The sequence below is a fragment of the Copadichromis virginalis genome, linkage group LG1 (genome assembly GCF_057382275.1).
Source record: "Copadichromis virginalis isolate Kocher_CV1m ecotype Utaka linkage group LG1, C_Virginalis_male_GT1.1, whole genome shotgun sequence".
Classification (NCBI taxonomy): domain Eukaryota; kingdom Metazoa; phylum Chordata; class Actinopteri; order Cichliformes; family Cichlidae; genus Copadichromis; species Copadichromis virginalis.
The window spans coordinates 15,294,892-15,318,895 of record NC_140618.1 but is presented as its reverse complement, the minus strand read 5'-3'; the positions used below and the strand labels follow the sequence as shown (position 1 = coordinate 15,318,895).

General features: G+C 40.4%; 1 protein-coding gene across 2 annotated transcripts; it reads left to right on the top strand.

Annotated features, from left to right (window-relative positions):
- Window positions 1-976: 976 nt before the first annotated feature.
- On the top strand, window positions 977-22,803 carry ahctf1 (AT hook containing transcription factor 1). Of its 2 annotated transcripts, none has more exons than XM_085452183.1 (40): window positions 977-1,144; window positions 3,571-3,697; window positions 4,549-4,699; window positions 4,835-4,937; window positions 5,047-5,227; window positions 5,401-5,608; window positions 5,778-5,894; window positions 6,039-6,123; window positions 6,280-6,430; window positions 6,550-6,682; window positions 6,789-6,970; window positions 7,129-7,190; window positions 7,342-7,470; window positions 7,622-7,712; window positions 7,909-7,998; window positions 8,371-8,511; window positions 9,197-9,301; window positions 9,670-9,766; window positions 9,917-10,040; window positions 10,152-10,208; window positions 11,006-11,152; window positions 11,354-11,544; window positions 11,648-11,792; window positions 11,943-12,074; window positions 12,200-12,347; window positions 12,494-12,644; window positions 12,762-12,869; window positions 13,124-13,268; window positions 13,426-13,641; window positions 13,861-14,545; window positions 14,698-14,874; window positions 15,188-15,293; window positions 16,924-17,045; window positions 17,147-17,436; window positions 17,696-19,435; window positions 19,721-19,994; window positions 20,190-20,360; window positions 20,438-20,502; window positions 20,795-20,880; window positions 21,622-22,803. In XM_085452183.1, exons 2-40 carry the CDS (start codon window positions 3,577-3,579, stop codon window positions 21,818-21,820), a joined length of 7,626 nt encoding a protein of 2,541 aa, XP_085308309.1. In that variant the 5' UTR covers window positions 977-1,144; window positions 3,571-3,576; the 3' UTR covers window positions 21,821-22,803. The 2 variants fall into 2 exon arrangements, with proteins under 2 accessions (XP_085308309.1, XP_085308317.1); XM_085452191.1 differs by having other exon boundaries at window positions 977-1,285.
- The last annotated feature ends 1,201 nt before the right edge of the window (window positions 22,804-24,004 follow it).

The following is a 24,004-nucleotide window of genomic DNA, read 5'->3' as shown; positions in this document are numbered from 1 at the left end:
TGGTAATAAACATTCCCCCACATCAAGGTGAGCAAATGAAGCAACCACCAATGAGAGAGAAGGATACCCCTGATTCACATATGATGGGGTGGAAAATGAATTGGAGGCAATCGGATCCTGGAGCGTTTATAATTTCCATGCCAGTAATTGACAGTTGCTCTATGGACACGTCTCAATAAAAGGCCAAATGCCAACAGACTTCGTCACACCAGCAATAATAAACAGTACAGTACATACAGTTTGTGTGTTTGCTGATGTTGAGCTGATAGAAACTGCATTTGAAATTAAGTGACACTTAAAAATATTACTCCCTTTATGCCCCTTGCTCCTAGATGCCGAAGGGCCGCAACAGCTACTTATTGGTACATGCAGTCATTAAATATCGATAAATTAAGACACCGGACCACTTTGCCTGGTTCATCTCTTTTTACCTGGTGAATAATACACGAACAGGACTGCTTTCATGTGTTACAGTTTAGGTTCAAATCAGTTTGATATTTGAATGCTCGCAGTGACGTCAATAACTTCCCGCAAATCTGTGAAACTAAAAGTAACAGCCTGTTTTGAAAATGTAAGGAGTAGAAAGCACAGATAATTGCTTTAAAATGTAGGGAGTAAAAGTAAAAATGTGTCAGGACAAAAATACTCAAGTAAAGTAGAGATACCCGAATAGTCTACCTATGTACAGTAACGAAGTATTTGTCCCTGCTGTCTTTTTGTCAGAGGCACAACTGACACTCGTCTCCACCCACTCCACCCTGACTTGATGCCAGCAAAATCATGTATCTTCACTACCTTTCCTTGGAGCTTAACTGTTATTATAGAGCTTTTGCTTTGCCTTTCTGCCCCCGCATTGGAGCATTTTCACCACACGGCATATGATCCGTGTGTTGACCCTGCAGCTAAAAAAAGAAAAAGAAGAAGTTTGATATTGCAAAGTCATGATCTTTCCGGTTTTGGTTTCTATTGTTCAAACAGAAGCAATGCCCAGACTGAGGGGGGCAGCAGTGCGTCCTCGATGTGTGTCTATTCTGTCGGAACCACAGCGAGGAAGAAATGCGTCAGAGCACTTTTCGACTGTGGAAATGGCGCTCTGCGTTGTTGGAGCCTGAAGTCAGAGGATCCTTTCGTGCTTGTTTGTCAGGTGAATCTCCTAGAGGGCTATCGGTAGGAGAGGTACTTTAAAAAGCAACGGATTATGACAGAGGAAGAAAGGAATCGAGATAATTATAAAGGAAAACGAACCAATTGTGGCTCTGATATAGCCATCAACATTCTCGCACAGGTAGTGTAAACGTTGGTAGCAAAAGCTAGCGGCACATTGCCTCACGTTTTCCAGGTCAGCTTGGAAAGATGTAATCGGGCCAGCTCGGCTCACTAAATGAGTTTATGCCGAGTAAATCCCCACACAGATTCACAATGGGGGCGTCACTTGTGTTAAATAGAAACTAACTCTGCTGCGGTGCTGCCAGAAGCTACAAGCTAACTGCGCTGTCTGGCGTTACGTTTTAACTGAAGCTAAACCACCAAAAGGACATCAGTCCACCTATATACTCAGATTGAAGTAAAACAAGACTCGTCGCTGACAGAGCTGTGTTTTTGCTAAGATGTCAACAATGATAAATGCCAGTTATAGTTATTAGCTGGGGTGGAAAAAACAAACATACCGCAAGTTAGACGCACACTGCTAGCACAAAGTTAGCTGCGTTAGCGAAAGTATTGCTGTACCTCGGGCTAGTTTAGCTAGCCACCCTTACTTTACCTTCGACTAGTGGTTAAAACGTGATGGTTTTAGTTTCAGTCACCGCTGTAGTTGACTTGTTGTAGCACAGACCTGATAGTCTACATGAAATGGCAACAACTTCCAAATAGTTAGTTATGCAGATGGCTAACCTTAGAGTTAGCTTTCTTAACTTTAAGGGTGAAATTGAATAAACTGTAATCCTGCATAACCTTGCAAGCTAACTCGGTAACCTGCTAATGCAAGTGTATCAAGGCTACTACTTATTGTCCAGCACTAGATAACACTTGCATTGTTTCATTTATCTTTTTAATTTTATCACAATTGTGCGTTACTTAGCAATGTAAACAAATGTTTTGATACCATGTAGACGCTAACGAGCCAGACAACATGTGGTTACTGTGGTTTATGGAGCTATATAATGTTTTTATGTTGTCTCACATTTTTCATCATCGCTATATGTACATGTTCTGTCTTGTAGAAAGTTGAAAATGTTAGAAATGCATATAGGTGTCACACAGACTTGACAAATGTTGACACACGTGATCGCTATATGTTTGTTTGTTGAACCCATACGTGCTTTTCAATAGTGTTTTGTTGTTCTAAAAACATTTGCCTCCGACAGAGAATATATATTTATTATTTTGTAAATGTTATATCTGTGTGTTCAAACTCATGCCCTGGCATGTGGCTGCTGGACTACAGGCTTGTTGCGCGGGAGTTCACTTGAATCCAACGTGTTTCCTTATGTGGCCACAGGGGGCGGTATTGGGTACTATTGTGCAAACTAAACGTAACAGACGAATTTTTGTCAGCACTGTATACACAACAGAGTAACGCAGATAATGCTATCTTAGTGGAGCACTAGTGCAATGACGGGGCCAGTCGACGGCATATACATGAGCGTACTTGTGTTAGTCATGGTAATAACATGAACTAAACATTAAAAAAAATCTGACATGAGTAAAGTTTTAGGAGTGGTCTGCACTATGTAGAGGAAATTGGAGTATACAGCTTTTGAACCACAAAATAAAATGACCTTGAAATCTCTAGTTTACAGTGCTGTTGATGTAGACCTGTGAATTTACATGTTTTGGTAGTGTCAGTTATTATGAACAGGGGGGGAAAAGGCCACTTGAGCAGGTTGGCTACTCTATTATTGTAATAGCGCTTTACTTCTCATCTCACTGTGAGAAGAATGTGCTAACAGATGTGCAGCTGTATGCCACGAGTTGTGGATTGGAAAGCAAGCCCATTCTCAGCCCCAGCTGTCCAAAAGTTTGCTGACAGCATATTTCCTGACAACTGGGGGGGCGCAGGCAGTGTTTTGAAAGAAAGACCTCTTTTGTGTAGAAACCTGGTCAAGCACATAAACCCCAAAGTGGTTTTAGGGATTAGTAAGGGTTCAGGAGGACTTTTTAATTTGTTTTAATTTGTGTTTACTTAATGAGCGAATAGCTTGGCTAGGGTAATATGGAAGGAGGGAAATAGATGTTTTTGACTATTGACAGGGTTTTTACTGGCTCAGAATGCGCCTGTGGGAGATGAATACATACAAATCAAGCCTGAGTTTGTTTCCTTATTTGACATAAATATGTGCATTTTATTTCTGACCCCTTTGATAAATAAAATGTCTGTCTTTTTTGTGTAAATTCAACCCAAATTAACAAAATTGGTTTTATAATTTTCCTTTTGGCTCTGCCCATTTTGTAAGCTGCCCCCCCAAAAAATCTAATAATAGTTTTATCATATTTGGCCAAAAGATTGGGTGAAATGTAAATAAAATAATCTTTTTAACATTTATTTATTTCCTTTTTATTTTTATGCAGTGAACAATGCATGACCTGACTGCACAAGTCACCAGCAGCTTGCTGCCTTTCTCAGGAGTGACTGTAGACGCTCTGGGGGAAGATGAGATTACGCTAGATTCTGTTCTTCATGGGAGGTTTACCGTTGGTAAGAATATTTCATTATTATTTTAAGCATTTAACAGCCTTTTTTTCTTCTCTCTTATTTGTAATAGCAAATAAAGGATATGAAATACAATACCATCATCGTCATATGAAAACATGTTATATAATGAACTATTGAAACTGTATCACCCGGTGGGAAAAGAATCACTAAATAATACATGAAAATAAATCTGATGAGCTACTTGGTTTATGACAGTCTGACATCAAGAAAAACATTTTTTTTTCTTTTTGTCCAAGTCGCTGCTTAATCTGCATGTTTAGGACATGTGGTGTATATTGTCTGACCTTTGACTTTGACACACTTTACTATTGGATGGATTTTTGGTTTGAAAAGAATTTCAGCATGTTCTTGCAAACAAATAAAAGAGCAGATAAGTTATGAATGGAAGCGCAAATGGTAACTCATCTTTCCAGGCTTCCATCCATGAACCAACTTTCACTTTGCAGGACAATAAGAATTTCAAGAACTTGCAACATCATAAAATAAAGGCAGACAGCGATCCAGATGTTAAAGCTGATTGTTTCTTAAATATAAAAATCCATTCATACACACACATAGGTTTTCATTTCTTTTGTTGTTTTTAGTATTTTTTTTGTTAATTATTTTGCTTCACATAATTCTTTTACCGTGTAAATAAGTTACTGATGTTGCAACATCGGGTAATTAAAAGGGAGGAAGAAAATCACCTCAAAATCAGACATACCAAAAGCCTTTTTAAAAATGTTTATTTTTTTGTAGTAATTTCCTGCTTTATCATCACAAGGCTAGCTTTCAGCTTAAACTGCACAATGACCTGCAGCTTTTAACTTTTCTGTCCTTGTCTGTGTGTGTAGGTCGCAGCGGGTTGGCCTGGCTGGCCTGTGGACCCCATTTGGAGGTGGTCCATGCAGTGACAGGAGAACGGCTGTCTGCATACTGCTTCAGTGGCGGAGGGGAGCACCCACCCAATGTCCTTGCCGCCAGAGACTTCAGCTGGCTGAAACGGTTCGGGCTTTATTTCATGATTTATTTGGCTCATTTGGATGTGGATGTAATCAGTGAAAGTTCACTATGAAGTGCATACATAATAAAAATAATGACAGTGCAAATGTTAAGTCCTCTGCTGGTTAATTTTAACAGGTCTGGTTTGCTGGTTGGCTTGGAGGAAACAGAAGGCAGCGTGCTGTGTCTTTATGACTTGGGACTGTCAAGAGTGGTGAAGGCTGTTGTCATACCAGGCAGAGTGGGTTGACCATAGTTTTTACTATTTTAACATTTAGACTCAAGTTTCTAGAACTTTAGTTAACGTGAACATTTTCTGTTTTTCTTTTCTAAAACTCTCTTGCATCTAGATCACAGCTATTGAGCCATTAGTGAATTATGGCGGAGCAAGCACGTCAACACAACACCTTCACCAGGGTTTGCGCTGGTTCTTTGGAATTGCGGCCGTAGTAACGGATCTCGGTCACGTACTCCTTGTGGACCTCTGTCTCGATGATCTTTCCTGCAACCAGAGTGAACTTGATGCTTCAGGTGAGAAGTTTCAACGAGGAAGTGACGTGTACTATGCTTTCATACTTTTGTGGATGTCTGTACTTTCTGTTCCCATTTCACCTTTTCATTGTATGCAAACATATTCTGGTAACTAAAGAGTGTCCTTTTTTTTTCTTAAAGAATCTCTCCCTTTATATTTATTCTGTTTGCAGACCTGCAGGTAGTGACTAAATCTCCTGCAGAAATCCCCAAGCTAAGAGAAGTCAGCACAAGAGAGGGCAGACATCTTTGTCTCCAGCTGAATGGACCCAGTGGAGTTGGAGCCACAGCTCTGCAGTACATCTCTAGGACCAACCACCTGGCAGTAGGATTTTCAGATGGATACTTACAGCTGTGGAACATGAAGACTTTAAAGAAAGAGTGAGTGCTAGTATTTCTTCCGACTTCTATCCGTAGACTTTGTGTAAAAGATGTGTTTATTTTGCAAGTTGTAGTTCCCACTAGAGTCAAAACAGTAAGAATAGCATGTTTAGCATATATATATATATATTTATATTTGCATTTGCCTTTCTTCCATTGTTTATTGCAGATACCACTCACAGTTAGAGGGTGGCAGGGTGCCTGTATATGCCTTCACTTTCCAGGAGCCAGAGAACGATCCCAGGAACTGCTGCTACCTCTGGGCGATCCAGTCTTCGCAGGATCTGTAAGTTTTGCCTTTAACTCTGCTTTAGTTTACAAACAAGTATTTTTAAGAACTGCTTCCAGCCAGACTGTGTGTGTGCGCATTTGTTTGTTTGTGTTTATTTCAAGTTCTTATTTTCCTCTGCATCCTTTTACTCCCACACAGTGAGGGAGACGTGGTCACCCTGCGCTTGCTTCAGTTGGCCTTCAGTGAAAGAAAGTGTTTAACTTCTGGAAAGATCCTCTATGAGGTCTGTATTGCATATAAGAAATAAATGTATATTGATTTCAAATAGTGAATCCTATACTGGGCAGATCCCAGCAAATGCACAGTGTATTCCTCATACTAACTATTAATAACTGTTACATCCTTTTTTTAAAATTTTTTTTATCTTACACTCACACAGGGTCTCGAGTATTGTGAGGAACGTTACAGTCAGGATTTAAGTGGCACGGCTTTCCCTCTCCGGGCACAGGCCACAAACACCCGCCTCCTGAGCTGCCAGACTATTGAGAAATTCAGACCTCATCCTGACAGGGACGACAGCATGAATGAAGGTATTTAAAAGCACTGAACCCTTCTTTACACAGCGTATCTAAACTTTATCGTCTTTATTACTTTCTTCAATCACTTCACACCACACTTTTCATCTATCCTCTGTTCTTTCCCTTTCCAGTTGCATCTCCAGACACCAGTGTGTCCATCTTTACCTGGCAAGTCAAGGCCTACGGCCAAGGAAGTCTGTCTACCTACATCGGGGTTTTTGACATCAACCGCTGGTACCACGCACAAATGCCAGACTCTTTAAGGTAAGTGATTTCAAAACATTTGTTGTGTTTTCATTTTTTTATTTTATGCATGTTTTAGTTTAGTATATTAATGTAATGCATTTTTGTACTCGTTGTTTTATGGCAGAACGGGAGAGTCTCTGCAGATGTGTCCATACCTTGCTGCTTGGTCTCTGGATCCAGTGGTGCAGATGGTATCTCCACATGTCTTCCTAGATGTGGTGGTACATGAGCGCAGCCTGAGCAGGGGCCTTCCCTTCACTTGCCCTCCACCAGAACAGTACTTTAACCCCACCACTTATAACTTTGGTAGGTTTAACACAACACATGCACCACAGCCTTGGCTTGGAAACATGCAAAAATGTAAGCTTGTATTAGCCTCTAAAATGCTTCTTTTTGAATTATAATATGACAAATGAGTTTGGTTTGCTTTTCTCCCTCTCTCTTCTTCCTTTCTTCCATTTCAGATGCTACTTGTTTGCTCAACTCTGGAATTGTGCACTTAACATGCTCTGGGTATCAGAAAGAGGCAAGTTTCTTGTTGTTCACCTCATCATTGTTTTGGGTTTTTTTTGTTGGTGTTGTTTGTTTTCTTTCTCTCTCTCTTAAATATATAGGCATACATTGAAGTTAAACTTATTTTAAACCCACAATCATTTCATTTTTGTCATTAAAACCAGACCCTGGGTTTTTTGAAGAAAGCTGCTCCTTGTTCCAGTGACACCATCTCCACTAGCTACTCTCACTGCCTTATGTCCGGCCTACTTTCATCCCGTCTGACTGACACCCAGCCATCCAGCCTGTCTCAGGTACATGCAGACTTGTGAGCGTCACGTGGACCCCACTTTTTTACTTCCTCTTTTTGTATAGATTATTTGAAAAAAGATTTTCTTAAAAATTTACAAGTGAAATATTCTTTTTTTTTTTTTATTCGTTTGTATTCTCATCTTTGTTCTTCAGGAAGAGCAGCTTGATGCCATCTTGTCTACAGCGGTGGAGACTAGTTCCTTGGGACTGATAACTGGTTGCATTAAGCAGTGGACTGCAGAAGGTACAACTAAAAATAAGATTTATTTAAACTGCTCATGTCACCCAGTTTCACGGCATACATGATAGTTATTCACAAAGATACATTTACCTGTTGCATACTTGTATGTTCTATTAAATCTGTGCTAAACTCTTCTCTGTACAAATTGTAACCACCTATATTGATGTTAACGCCTCCAAATTCTCTTCTCCTTCAACAGAACAACCAGGCTCTGCATTGAATCTGCGCTACATCCTGGATTGGGCCTGGAACAAAGTAGTTCAGACCAAGGAGGAACTGGATGGCATCTGTATGGGTTTTTTTTGTTTGTTTGTTTTTGTTTTTTAAACATGTTCTATTAAATTAGAAAGTTACTTTTACAAACCGGATGTTTAACTACATTTCAAAAGTTTCTCAACCTTCAATGTGTACTAGTGATAAACTAAAACTATATGTGTATAAATCTTCTCCATTCCCTTTAATACATTTGAATAGATTTGAATTCATATGTTTGCATAACCCATCTGTGCAGCACCTTTCATTAGATACCGGTACATGTTTGCTCTATTCCTTGTCAGAATTTTACATTATTTGTGAATGAATATTTATTTATTTATTTACATTCCTGTGCTTGTGTTTGCAAATGTATTTTTAATAGATCCATTTATGTGATCCTCTGCAGGTTCACCGCTGTTTGACAGCTCATCTAACTTCACAGACCCTCAGACCATGCAGCTGCTGCAGCACACTCAAAGACTGCTGAGTAACCTCAGTGCCATTTTCCACTGTCTGCTCAGTGAAGCTCAGGAGCTCACACAAAAAGGTGCCCTGTCCACACAGTTGCATGTACAACTTTTATATTTTGCTGTCGTGTTGTTGAAACTGCTTTAACTGACATGTCAACACATATTGGTACTTATTGGTACTTTTAAGTTGTAATGCGATATCCTTTGATTAGTTTTGTTTAGAAAGCTTTTATGAAGTTTAGCCATTTGTGTATTTTGATTGGTTAGCTCTTCTGGCCGAAGGTCCAATGAGCACTGTACCTTAAAAGTCTCCATCCAGCCACAAGAATTACTACTCCTCCTGGAGTGTTGATCAGATTTTAGTGAATCTTTGACTTTGTCCATGACTACAGGTCCATATCTAGAGTAGAATAACTAAAAGTAGAATAACTGCTGCCGTAGTGTGGTCAACAACCTTATTTAATGGACTGCAAAAAATGCCTGCAGTTCTTTTTATTGATTTATCAAAGCCTTTTGACACACAGTTGTGGTTTTGGTGTAGGGAGATTATTTTGTCCCGAGTGTGACCTGCATTTGTGATCCAAGGAAGAGAATGGATGGATGGGATTTTGATTTTCATTAGATTGTGAAATAGAGCCAAACAGTGATGACAACAACATATACAACACTTTCTTTTCATACTTTACACTTTGTAATAAACTATGATTTGTCATGGATCGTGAGCTCCTTTGTCACTAACATTCATTTATGTTCTTGTTTCAGGTCTGGTGGGTTTAATGAACAAGAATATGGTGTCCAGTCTCATCTCCAAGTATGCTCAGGTGGTCCTTTGGTTCTGTCGTACTGGCTTGCTCCCTGAGGGTTCAGGTAAAGTGATGCTGTCATACGTAATCTGAAAATGTATCAAATGAAACCCCTATGAAAAAATGGAAAAGCATATATTTTTCAAGAGAAACACATTTAAGACCAATTAACAACGTGTCACTAAATAAGTGAATATAATAAATGTGAGAGCACTTAAAAAAACGACTGGTTTTGTTTATTTCTGCAAAGAAACATGTCCGTTATAACTAACCCCTGGTTATTTAAGCAAACAAGGAGGACTAGGTTCTTGGAGTAACTAGTCCACATGTCTTCATTAGTTTGTTTATTTGAACTTTATTTTCAAATTATTTGCAACGACTAGAAAATTATTGCTGTATTTATTTAAAAAATGTTTCTCCTTACTTTACTAGATGATGATGCTCTTCAGATTTCCAGGCCTTTCTATACTCACTCGGTCATCAGCAACTATTACACCATACGCAGGGAGGAGCTGACCAGGCTGGCCAAGTGAGTAACAAAAGGAGTTTGGGTGTACATGCATTAAAATCTAGGCCTCCTTTATAACAAACGCAAACGTCTATGAGATGTGCCCGTTCCAGGTTTACGAGTTGTCTCCTGTTTTCCTTTGATTATGCTGACCACCTGCTGTTTTCTCAGGGGCAAGTGGTGCGCAGACTGCCTGATGATCGACGGTTTAGTTGGCCAGTGTGGCGAACGCTTGACGAACCTGTGGAAAAGGGATGAAGGTGGAACGGGGCAATACCCACCACCTACGCTGCATGTAAGAATTTAAATCTATATTTTACTTTATTCATTTTATTTTTAAACAAACAATACTTATTATTTAATATGCTTTTATAATTTTTAAGATTCTCAATTGTGTGATTTGCAGGCCTTGCTTGACATATATCTGCTGGACAACATTGATGAGGCTGCAAAACATGCGATTGTATCCTTCAACTCATACTGTCTGTTTACAGAATCATATATCTTCAGCATGTATGCATTTTAACACTATATACACAACTGTTAGATTGTTAGTGATTATTTTTAGACCATTAACTTCAGTCAACTTCAGTAAATATTAACACAGATGACCATCTTAAGCACTAATTTGAACTAGCAAAACAGGCTATCATCATTTGTTTATTTCACTCATGTATTCAAACATTTTCACTTTATAGAGTGAGATGGTGAAAACGCTGTTCATATTTTCATATCTTTATTCTTATGCTTTGTATGCTACACATTCATTGTATATCCTCCTGAGAACTGAAGGAAAAAAGTATCTTTCAGTTTAATTTTTATTGTCCACTGCAGAGGACAAAATGAATTGGTCGGGTCTCAGGAGGATATGACAAAGTAATGAATTATAGGCACTGTTATGCTGCTGTTTAAACACTTATTTACAGTTAGACAATACATTCCAGTGACCCTAAAGTGGCAATGCACTAAAAATGTATTTACAAACAACAACATACACATAACATAGACCTAATGTTGCAGTTAATTTTGATTTTAATTTTATTCCAAATAATATATATAGTTTCTAAGGATTTGAGCGATTTATAAAAATAGTTCCCAGTGGCTATATTGACGTTGATAATCCTGCTATCCCAGGTAGTTTATATGGTATATTTCATCAGCACATCTAGAAATTGGGGGAACGGACACACGCTGTGATCATTATAGTGAGATTTTAACTTGATTCCTTTTGCTTGTATGAGCCTTGACCTGTTGTTCCAGGTGATTTACCTCTTGTTAGATGTCATGTACTCCTTCCCCAATAAGGACGGCGCATCAGTGGAGTCTTTCCCCACAGCTTTTGCTATCCCTATTGGACTCATTAAACTAGTACAAGGCCTATGGCTCCTGGACCATCATGACCATCAGGTAAAAGCATTGATTGGAAACCATTATTATGCATCGTAAGCAATAGAAAAGAATGGGTTTGCGTGCTGCGTCCTATGTGAAAAGGCCTTTGCTAACTCAGAGACATGTGCATGTATAATCAGACCTCATGATGTGACAGGTTTTTTTTATGTTTATCCTTCAGTAAGTGTAATGTTAATTCCTTCGTTTTTTCCTCATCAGAGTTCGTTTGAGCTTCTTTTGCACCCAGCCGCTTCTCAGTTTCACTTTGAGTGGCAGCATGAGCGCGTTCTGCAAGCGCTGATGTGCCAGGGCCAACAGTCAGTGGCTCTACGATACTTCCATGTCACAAAACCTGCGGTTTCCAACACTTCACAGGCCAAGCTTTGCCTGTCTGTGCTGTTGCACAACAGGTACGTTTAATGCATTAAAGTATTTATTAATTCTTTTAATCTCTTTACAAGTATGCAGCAGCTGCTTGATCTTCATTAACCAATCTGTTTGCCCTCCCGCCAGGTGTCTCATAGAAGCATGGTACCTCCTCCGGCAGCACTCTAATCGCCTCAACATGACTGAGCTGCTCGGTTTCCTGTATGAAAGCTGCCAGGAGTTGGGCCTCATCAAGGAGCTGCTCAAGCTGCCCCTGGGCCTCAATGAACAGGTAGAGAGATGGTGAAAGCACTGATAAAAAGTTGGTTGTGAGATTTCTGATTTGTTTTCTTATTTATTTATTTTTAATTACATTGTAATTGTTTCACCTTTGTATTTTTAAATTATTGCTTAAATCCCTGGTTATTGGTTTGTGTTTTAGGAATGTTTGGAGAAGTTTCTCCAGGGGACAGGTGGTCTCCAGAACAGAGAACTACTGATGGTTCACTACCTTCAGCAAGCAAACTACATCCCTGCTCTGCAGCTCAACCACACCCTGAGAATGAACTTAGTGGTATGTTTGACATATAGAAGCTAATAAAATGGAAATGGTAGAAATTCTGTGACTATTAGATTTATATAGAAATAAGCTTTTTCTAACCATGTTCTCTTGTTTGTGCTTTTGTTTTTTAATCATAGAACGAACGAGACCCAAAGCTTAAAGAACGATCCAACACCAGGAACACCATCCTGGATCTGTATGGCAAAGTTTTGCCGAGAGTTCAGAGGAAACTGGCAATGGAGAGAGCTAAGCCCTACCAACATCCCAACACCATCCACAGAGAAGGTAATGAGACGCTTCATGTTTGTAGCAGTTCACCTCAGTGGAAACCTGTTTTCACAGGACTGTGTTGAAGCATTTACAGAGTATCATAATAATCCCGAAGAGGGTTATTCAGCAAATGCACAATGTTTTTTCTTTCTCTGTCCCAGTGTCCCGGCCACAGCCACTGTCAACCATCACCAAACACACCGCTAAAGAGAAGGTAATGTCCAGGGCTGGTTTTATCAACAATGTCCTGAGCAAGATTGAAGAAGTGTGGTTAGGCAAAGGAGCTACACCACAGTGCTCTCCTGCTAACAGGTCAATATAAAATACTAAAATTGCATCTTGAAATTAACTTTTTTTTTTTTAAAAAAATTTGCATTTTGATTTATTTAATTTGCTTATTGCAAATTGTTGCCTGGTCATTTTTTCCAGCCCCAGGGCAGCTGAGGTTCCTGGCTCTAGCCCTAAGCCATCCTCCATTGGCCTTCCTGAACCATTCCTTGGAACTCCAATCACCATGACCTCCAAACGAAAGTCAAGGTACATCAGTGAAACTGAATCGTATAATACGGATTTTACCGATCATGAGGGGGAAACGTTGATATTAACTTGACGTGTTTGTCCATCTGACACAAAGCTGTCTTTCTAATTTATTTTTTCATTTCTTATTTTATAAAGATGTTAATACTAAAATATGTTGTATAAATATTAAAATATCTGGTTATTGTACTCCACGTAATGTTAAATTTTGGTAAGACAGTATCCTAAATTCATGTTTGTGTTCCTCCTCCCAGGCTGATCGATTTGGTGGTTCATCCTTCCTGTCAAACACCTCGGCCTCTTCTCAGCCCTCCCAGACCTCCCAGTGCCTGGGTTTCACCCAAGAGTGTTAGCAAAGCACCTGAACTCTGTTTGCTGCAAACACCTCAGGTTGTCAAGGTCAGTAGATGAATTTAGAATTGCTTGTTGTTATGTAGTCCAGGATTACAGTATTCATATTTTCTATGCTTTTTGTGATATTTAATAGTTTATGATAATACTGTGGAGTATCTTTAGTATTTTGTTACTCACACTTTTCATGTGTTTTCCTCGTCAGCGAGCCCGGGCCTTGGCTGCTTCTGGCCCAGTCTTCTCAGCCTTCACTCCCCAGTCCATCCTGCGCAGCAGCCTGAGGCCCACACCCGTTGCCACGCCTTCTGCTTCACCAGGTCGCTCTATTACACCTCCTATCCGCAGCAAAGAGAACCGTATCACCTTTATTGAAGAGTCAGAATCCCCGGAAGTTGAGAAGGGCATCCGATGGACTAATGGGGTAAGAAAAAAAAGGCACACGTGGAACACACAGAACCTCTTTTTTCCATTTGTGAGGTTGCAGCTAATTTTAGCTGAGCATGTTAATAGGGGAACCACCTGGCTCCTTTTTTTTTTTTTTTTTTAAATTATCTTAAACAAGAAAAAAAAAAACTAATTGTGCATTATGATGGTCTAATAAATAAACTGTGTCTTCCAATCATCTCTGTTTTTTCTGTAGATGGCAGCAGACAGTGAGATTAGTCGGCTGACCAGAAGCTCGGCACTGTCCAAGGCCACACGTAAGACCTGGTCATTACAGCCTGCTGAAGAGGAAGAAGATGGAGATGAGGAAGGGGAACAACCACATGTAAAGTTCTTGCCTTCAGAAGGTGGAATTCCCTCACAGCTGAAACGCTCCGAGAGCGAGTTATCCTCCGCCCTTGAAGGCGCTGCAGAACAAAAACAATCGGATGCAACACAAACACATCTTAGTTTTAACCTTGACACCAGCACAACATCTGTTCGGTCAACAGACACCACTCTAGAGTATTTTGATGCTCCTCTTTCAATAAACAATGAGGAAAAGGATGGACATGTCAGTACAGAGAAAGATGATGATGATGATATAGTGACGGTGAATGTTAAATTCTTGGCTGAAAAAGAACCCGCGGCAACAGCCGAGGTAATGGCCTCACCAGCAACTGAGCAAACCCTTCCTCTGACGTCAGAGGATTCAGAAAAGGAAGAAGATGACGTAAGGGAAGAAAATACACCAGAGGATGTGATGGAAGTTGATCTTGACCAGGAGGCTAAAACTGAGGAAGAAATTCAGTCTAATAAAGAAGATGATCTGGACGTTGAGTCAAGCACCAAGCAAGATGCTGCCATTGTTGACCAAAATGAGACATCTATTCATCTTCAAGGTAATTTATTCTTATTTGTTTTTATAGTTTGTTTTTTCAGAACTGATTTTTGGAGCAGGTTGCACTGCACCGAAATCCAAAATCATGATTTTGAAAATACGTTTGGCAGTACTTCTCTCAAACATTGCTTGACAAAACATGTATTCTACTAGATCGTGACCAGGGAACTGACAGCGCAGACTCTAGCACTGACGCTGAATCTCAAGATCTCCCAGTTAGAGACGAGGGCCGGGATGTCCAATCAGAGGCCACAGAGTTCAGCGAGCATGCTGAACCTCCTGGAGTAACTGAAACGACAAGTGAAGAGGCAGATCTGGAACAATCAACAGGTCCACATTTCAACTTATTAATCTATATTGTAACTGATAAAGTTAAACGATTTTACCACATTAGATTAGACTATAAGGATTCGCGATACTCGAGGTGGTAAAAGGTGTGAAGAAAGTCTTCTAAAAATTGTTGAAGACATACTAATTACTTTTATCTGTTGGTTTCAAATTAAAATTACTTCAGATTCCAGATTTTTATTATATTGAATAATGATTTTTTTTCTTGGGCAACTACATGGTAATGATGGTGATTACTGTCTTTTTGTGTTGTTTCTTTAAAGTTTAATAAAGTTGCTGTTTTTCCTTCCATCAGATCTGACAGAGTTTGTTCAGAGGCATCTGTTTGGTAGTGATCTGTCTCCTCCACTCACCCGCTCAGCAATCCACAATACATCACAGAACCAGCCTTCCTTCAACAGGTAAACAAGAGAAACAAGAGAGTCGTTTAAACTCATAGCTACGAAGGAGTATTTAGGGTCACATTAAGAAAAGAAATATTATTGATCATGTTGAGAATAAAGTCAAAATTCTGAGAATTAAAATTGCTATAGGCTCTGAGTTAGTGAAATCGTACTTCAGAATCGGTTTTAGTGACAAGGAAGGAAATGATGTCTCTTTTAGCACATTAACACAGCAGGGTGATCAGTAGTGGCGCAACGGATCAAAAATCTCACGGTTCGGATCGGATCACGGTTTTAAGTCACGGATCGGATCAATTTTCGGATCAGCAAAAAAAGAAAAAGACAAAATTTTAACATTTACTTATTAACTTATTTAAGTATTTTTTGCCTATTAAAACATTCAACTCAAGACTCATTCCACGGAATTATATAAAATCAAATTAAGGTGCAGTATAGGGCAGGGCTTTGTATCTACCACTCCGCTGTGATATAATGAGTGGTCACGGTCACGTGGCTTTCCGTTGACCTGGAGGTCCACCCATTTGTAGTTGCGCAACAGAAGATGCCTGGGACAGTTCAGCCATAACTTTAAACTTTTCCTGCTCATACATGCCTGGGTACGATCTTGTCACTGAAGTGGACGCGCAACGGGATATCATAGCATGGCTCAAGCACGTTCATCATAGTTTAAACCCCCTGTTTTGTACAAGGGAATACGGCCTCCCGTCTGCAGCTAAACACCCCAGTAGCTTTTGTAATAGCTTTAGCCCGGTCGGAGTGGGCAGCAAAGGGCTGCTTAAGTGCCGCAAACTCCTCTGCTCCTCCACTTGGACCGCTAGCGCTGGCCATAACGATCGCTTGACAGACTGACCACGCGCACCATACACATACTTTTTTTTTTTTTCTTCTTTTTCGAATCTTCGGATCACGTGCGTACCGAACCGTGGAGTGGGATCGGTTCGGATTACGGATCAACCGTGATCCGTTGCACCACTAGTGATCAGTATAAGGACGCTGAAAAGATGGTGCAGTCGGAAAAACACAAACTTGCAAGAGTGGGTTGGTAATGGACAGTTGTGAGGTTAGCGACTGTTAGACCCTTGTGCAATTAAGAGGATGTATGTTGTATCACAAGACGGCTGATCAATTTGTTTCACTAAATGCTCTAAACAAACAATTTTGTAGAGGATGTAGCAAACGTGGCAGTTTGCACATTTCAGCTTTATTCTCAAAATGATCAATGATATATTTTTTTCTTGATGTGGCCCTTATACACCTCCGTACATAACCCATAAGGATACGATACAATAAAGATTAACTGTAAAACCGATCATACTAGATTTTTAGTCGTTGGTTCAAACATTCAGTTCTGTGTTTTTTACCAGAGGAGAAGGAAATGTTTTTAGGAACATAACTTGTTTCATTTGCTTAAGTACTGAATTGTTGTTTTGGTGCCAGGACCAAAGCTGTAGTTTATCCAGGTTTTGAGAATTAAATCTTGACTGTTCTAAAGGAACAAGAATGATCACAATCTGTTTACCAGTCGGTGTACTGCTAGCATGAGTTTGTTTCACAGTAGGATGTTATGTAACTCGGTCTTGTTGTTTTCAAGAAGTTAAAAATGGCTGTTGTTCTCACTCTCTCTCAGTGAGCCTTTAGGTAAAGATGAAGAGGAGACGCAGGCCGATGCTGAAGCTCCCCCGATGTTTACCACCCAAAAGTCTGCTGCTTCTGTAACCTCCTCAGAGCCAACTGGCACCGATTCCCACTGTGAGGAAAACTGTACACGCATTTCACATCAACAGTGGTGCTATTAATATTACAGTGCTGTTTTACAAATTTCTTCTCTGCTTCTGTTTAATATCTCATAGCTGTTGTGAGCGTCAACGACAGTGAAGACCTTTCTAGCTCTGGGTCTGAAGACGAGGAGGATGAAGATGAGGAGGAAGTGTCAGACCAAGAAGATGAGGAGGAGGAAGAGGAAGAAGAAGATTCTGGTAGTGAGGTGGAGATCATTGAGGAGGTCCCGGGTACTGACAAGCTGCCATCCCTCCAACCCAGTCCATCCTTTGTACAGCAGAGCCACACACACTTCTTGCAAACACAAGCGGAGCAGGAGGCTGCTGTGTTGTCTCTGATCACCCCAAATGCAGAGATGAAGGTAACAAATGTAGGCCTGAAGGGTTTTGTGTGTCGTGTAGTAGATGGTATACAATCTGAGCAAGTGGAAATTCATTTGATTATTTTAAAAATGTAGTCATGTGTAAATATTTAGACACATTTGCGACTTTTTCATTTGAGGATTTTTTTTTTCATTTTCGTCAGACAGAACAAAATGTTTGAATACGTCTTGTTTGTTTTTTAATTTTGTACTTAAAATCTTTCATAAAAACTCACTTTCTGTGTTTGCTTATTTATAGATGGTAGATGAGGACATAGAGGGTGAAGTGGTTATGGTGAGACTTGGGGCAGATGATGGAATGATGGATCCAGATGAAGCGGTAGAGCAAGGATTGCCATACATGGAGCTCAAACCTTCTACCACCCTTTTGGTACCCGTGGAGCTCGTGGAGGGACAGCACGGCCTGGTTGATGGAGCTCAGATGGATCTTCCTGAGCTTCGTCCAACTGTTGTGGCTGATGAAAGTCACGGCAGTTTCTCCTTGATGTTGGATGTGGATGAGGATGGAGATAAAGGGATAGGCATACTACCTATGGAGAATAATTTGCAATCGTGTGACCCTTCGATTCAGTATCAGGTTATGGATGCTAATGAAATTCTGGCCAAACCTGAGGTTATTCTTTTGAGCACAGAGGACCAGGATACCACCCAGTGTGAAGAAGCCTCACAAGAAGAGATTGAAATGGTTGATGGGAACTATATAGATGGCACAGAAATTGTTCAACTCCAAGCTGACTTTGAAACTGAATCTACTGAAGCAAACCAAGAGTCAGATGATGCTAAAAAGCAGAAGGCTGCAGAGTTGGTAATGTTGACTGAAGACCATGAGTCTGCTGCTGTTTCAGTCTCTGTCCCAGCTACATTGGAAGAATGTCTTGCAGCCGTGGAATCTCTGGCACAGGTAGAAGCTGCTGATGTAGCAGTGGAAGCAAAGGACAAACACCATCCTGCTGAGGAGCGGGAAGAGCCTGAGGAGAATGGCACTAGTGCAGAAACGGAGCCTATCACGGAAGAAGAGGAGCTGCAGGACCGCAAATCATCAATGGAGGCAGACGAGGAAAAAGATGAAGAAATTAAAACGGAGAAGGAAACGCAGCAGATAGGTGAGGGAAGCACGAGAACAGATGAAAGTGTTGAAGAGAAACCTGTAAAGCAGGCTTTGAGCTTAAACAGTGAGCTGGATGAAGAGCCTGTACAAGAGCCTACTACCTCTCAGAGGAAGAAGACTCCTTCCACTCCAACACGGAGGATGACGAGGGGGAGGATGGTAACTTTTATCTCTCCTCTGTCAGAGGAAGCAAATGAGCCAGAGGACAACAGGGAAATGGAGGACACAAAAACAAGCACTCTGGTCCCTGCGTCACCGAGTCGTACACCTAGGAAAGGTAAACAGGCTAAAGAAACCAAAGTCCCAGCCAGCACACCTCGAAGAAGTACCCGCAAAACACAGCCAGAGCTTCCAAAAGAAGAGGACGAAGAGGTTGAGGTCATGGATAACAATACTTCAGTTGCGTCAACCTCCAAGGCATCGTCTCCATCCAGACGTTCGCAGAGGGTGGCTGCAACAAGGACCAGTCAAAGGACTCAAAGTGGCAGTGAGGTGTCTACAGCCACAGATGATGAAGTCAAACACGAGGAGGAAGTTAACGTAATAAAACCAAGTCGACGAACAAGCTCAAAGATTCCAACCCCATCCAAACACGCAGCATCTCAGGTAAAGACTCCGAGGAGGTCCAGCCGAAGGATTACGAGTAGCACTGAAGTGGTGGCGACGCCGCTTGAGATCGTGAAAGAAGAACACGAACAGGATGAGGTGTTTGCCTCTCCTGTAAGACGGAGCTCCAGAAGGACAAAGACGGAAGCATCAGAGACTTTGTCCACTGTGCTGGAGAAAGTAGAAGACAAAGAAGAGCAGCTTCCTAGCCCTGGCCGGACAACTCGACACTCAAGCCAGATTAGCCTAACTGTATATCCACAGGTAAGAATTCAGAAAGCTGTCTATAATCTGTAAAACTGATATGCTGAACCTTGTAGATTATATTTATTTAACACCAGGACTACAAAACTGCACAGATTATGTTTGCAGATAGGCTGCTCAAGTATGATCTTAATATTTGAAGCATATTTCATGAAATGCTTTTATTTTCATTTTTGATTTTCACCTCTAGTTATCATGCATGCCTTTTTATATATATATTTTTTCATATTACATGTTGCAATCCCAATCCATCCATCGTTCATTTTTTACATTTAACATTTCCAGGTGAAACTGGTTCCTGTGTCGCTTTCTAAGAGTCCAGAAAAGACACAAGGAGAGACGACTGCTGAAAACGCAACAGAGACAGGAGATTTACACGAGCCCGAACCGCCCAGAAGTGCGAGTCGAACCAACTCCCGTCGCCCCACTAGAAGCAAACTTTGGGACCACCCAGAGGAAGATCTTCCCCTTTTGAACTCACCGTTGGAGGTGGACTCTAAGACTCCTGTTGCTGATGCCCTTATCAAGAGACTTAAAGATGAGGAAGAGAAGCAGGAAGGTATGAATTTAACTTAAAATATGGCTGTGTGGGAGAAGAAAAGAACAGTCGGTGTGAAGCTGTATGTACCAACGAGTTCAAATTAGTGAAGATTACAAAGAGACTGAATTTATTCTACTGCATGCTGGTTTAACTTGTATGATGTGCATGTAGAATTCAAAATGTGTTGATCTAAAAGTGTAACCTCTTAAACAGATGATGCCATGGTTAAGAAGGCGCTGAGAACAAGCAAGAGGAATAAAAAGTCATCAGTGGAGCAGGTTCACTCCCTGGGGAAAGACTGGCTGGTCCCACAACCTGAGGATGATGAATCCAGTCCAGGCGAGAATTCATTCATCTATTCCCCCTCGCGAAGACGAACAAGAGGTGAGCCGAGTATCAGTTTCTTTATATTTATTTATTTTGCTGTAAATGGTTGTAACCCTTTGTTGTGTCTGTGTCAGCCCGAAGAGCAGATTCCTCTGAACAACGTGAGGCGCCCGTCACTCGCAGCAGAGTCAAAGTGCAGGTAGGAACTTCAACTTTGTTCACACTTGATTTCTTTTTCTATCCTAAAGATAACGAATCTCTTTTTTTTTTTTTCTCTCTCTCTCTTTGCATTTGTTTATTTTGTTTTTATATATCTCCCCCGTCATAGTTATTCTATCAGTTATGAGCCTTTGAACCAGGATGTTGGACGCAGCGCACACAAGAGTTTAAACCACTGCTCTACAGAAGCTAGATAACTAAGGGTTGTAACAGAAGTACTGATGAATGAAATGAAAGCTCTTTTGAAGATGCCATTTTTCTCTTTTTTCCAGGATGAAATGTCTTCAGAACATAATGTAGAAGTCGAGAGAGACGCAGGCGCTACTAAAAGCAGCAAAACAAACAAGCGAACTGCCAAGTAAGAAACTACATCCTACACCGAAACACGGGCAAAAATACAGCGTCATAAAATGAAAGTAAACTATAGATGGATATATCTAGATATCTGTCATAGATAGAGACAGAGAGATATATAGATATAGAGAGATAGACCTAGATAGGTGCAGGAAATGCCGCATATATATAAAGTAATGTTCATAAATAGTAAATAGAGGCTGAGGTTTCCTGTTACAAGTCTGTACTGTGGTGGTGTTAATGACCGAGTTAGCAAAACAAGTAAAAATACTTGCATACACAGGTCACCAAGAAGGAAAATTTATTATTATTATTATAAATTATTTAATTTATATTCATATGTATGTCAGTTGTATCTGTGTATTTTTCTATTTTGTTTATTTAACATCTATATCAGAATCAGAATACTTTATTGATCCCTAGGGGAAATAATTTTTTGTTACAGTGCTCCATTATAAACAAACATTAACAAAGACAGACAATACACTAACTAAGAATAGCACAGTATATACAGGCATATATATACATAAAAGTCACATATTAACAAAGAAAATGTGCAAGAAGGGTGTAGCTGTTGCAGTAAACAGTGTGTTAAGTGGATGAGTTGCACAGGGAGATGGCCACAGGCAGGAATGATTTCCTGTGTCTTTCAGTGGTGCTTTTCGGTAATCTGAGTCTTGGCATTAATACGGATTATACATCACATTGGCAGGTTTTATTTTAACTGAAATTTCCATCCCCCCAGATCCAAAGCTGTCGCAACGCCGCTTCCCTTTGCAGAAGTCGAACTGATCTCGCCTCTGCCCAGTCCAGTCGATTCGATGCCACGAGCACCGAGGAGGGTTAAAGAGGGAGAGGAACCGACCACCAGCAGGAACCTTCGACGTAAACGTGTCTTGGACACAGTTTTTACAAAACCTGTCACGCGGAGGAAGAAACTATAGGAAGGTTTGCGGCGGTTTTTAACCAGTGAACCTCAGACGGCTGCATGGTCATTTCAACCACCTCAGCTGTGAGCTGTCAAATAAAAATGTATGCCCGAACTCGAGACAGTCGCATTTCCTCAAAAGCCTCACAGCGCTGCAGATTCAAGATTGACTTCCCTGTTGGGAGGAAATCAAAAAAGCAATGCAGGCAGAAAAATCTATTTTTGGGACAAGGCACGCTGGTGGTTAGCAGCGTGTGAGAGACTATATTTTTGGAGTTTACATGTACTTCTTTAACTTGATTTCATTCGCTTTTACGTCTGTGGCCATTTTGTGCTCGATGTTCTGCTGCAGCCCTCGGCCTGATTCTCTCCACGCAGAATGACTCAAGGGAAAGCAATCATTGTGGATTTTTAAAGGCTCCCATTAATACAACCAGAGACTGAAACGAACTTGCCTCTGATTTAAAGAGGTTTTTACATTCTTTTAAAATTTGTTGTTGTTTTACTTTTAAAAGTTCAAGGCCTGCTGTTTTTTCTATTTAAGAAGAAAAGCAACCAACCCAGTGGAGATACATTTCTACTGCTAAATTTGTATATAGTATTTTGGTTTTTTTGCTATGTTCCAAATAAAGTTAATAAATAAATAATAAACAGTTATGTTGATTCTGAATTTTTAAGTGTCTCTTGAATGCATTTGGTCATCTAATCATACTGCCTATGCCCTAGTCTTAAATTAAACTTGATTTAAGAGATATTCTGTGAAAGACAGCACTGTTAGCACGTTTGGACTGTAAAATGTTATGGGGTGTTGTATATCGTCTAAAACACAAAACAAACTTGCACAACGGTTTGCTTATGTAAAACTTGATTTGGGACATGTTAATAGGTTTGATTAAATTCATCGTAATCAACATCTGACACATAGGCTATTTTCTGATGAATGTAGTAGAATGTCTTATTTTTGATGACTGCTCTTTGATAAATATGGCAAAGCTTGAATATTTGTGTTGCGTCTTTCAATTCAGTGCAATTCACCAACATAAAGGTACTATTTGGTATTACCAGAAAGGTGGTTTTTTTGGGATATGTTGCAGCTCAGTGATGGAGTAAGAATTGAATGTCAGCCTCCTTATGGCCAGGAAAAATCGGTGGTTCCTGTTTGAGTCTCTTGATTGGAATGCAACACCCGCAATCACTGGAAACCACTTTTGTTTGCAAGGTGCACTGCAGCCAGCCAGGTTCTCAGACAGTTTGGCAAAAGTTTGCAAATGACTGCTGTCACATTTATAAATGCATGTTGCAATCAGTCAGTCTGCACCAATCAGAGCAACTTGTCTGCAACGGGTCTCTTTCAAACGGAGGATTTGACTCAATTTGTTGTATACTGGTTTTGTTGTAAGATTGTTGCCAAGTACCTTTGTAATTTTGCAGTTAAATTGCTATCCTGGAACAACTACCACACTGTTTATGGAGGAATTTTTCCATTTCTGTTTCGGTCTACGAGGTTCTGGCTGATTTCTGAATGTAAGCCATTAAAGGTGTGAGGCTGTTTACCAGCCGTGCATTTGTAAACTGATAGCAGGCTTACTTTGATTTCTGTTTGGTTGCACTAAAATCACTTTGAACACAGCAAATGACCGAAAGCTGCTGCTAACCTGGCCCCCATTTTCAAATCAACCATTTCAAAGCCGAGAAGTTCATATGTTCGTTGCACGTGGTCGCGCCAGCGTCCAACCACAGTCTTCCTGGGTGTGACTGTAGCATTACTGTGCTTTTAGCTTTTGATGCTGATTTTTAGACCTATCACTACGGTGGCCCTGAGAGGCCAAACGGACTGCAAAAAGAAAAATGCTGTAAAAAGAAAACACCTGTTTTCTGAAGTTGCAGTCCGTTTGGCCTCTCAGGGCTACCGTACTATCCCTATCTTCTTCCGCAACCCCAAATTTTTACAAGAACATGTTTTAAATGTCTTGCCTGGCTTGTTCCACCATCTTGTGGCAGAAATGGGTATTACACACTACGATACAGCCCTTCAGTTTCAGTCTGTATCAGTGTAACACACACATATACATTTTGGATAAAGCAACAGAAGGGTTTTTTTTCACATTCTCCTGATAGCTTCAGCTCATTTTGGATTTAATTTATTTTGAAAGACAATTTGCGGAAAGTGTCTTTGAATGCATGAATGAAATAACCACAG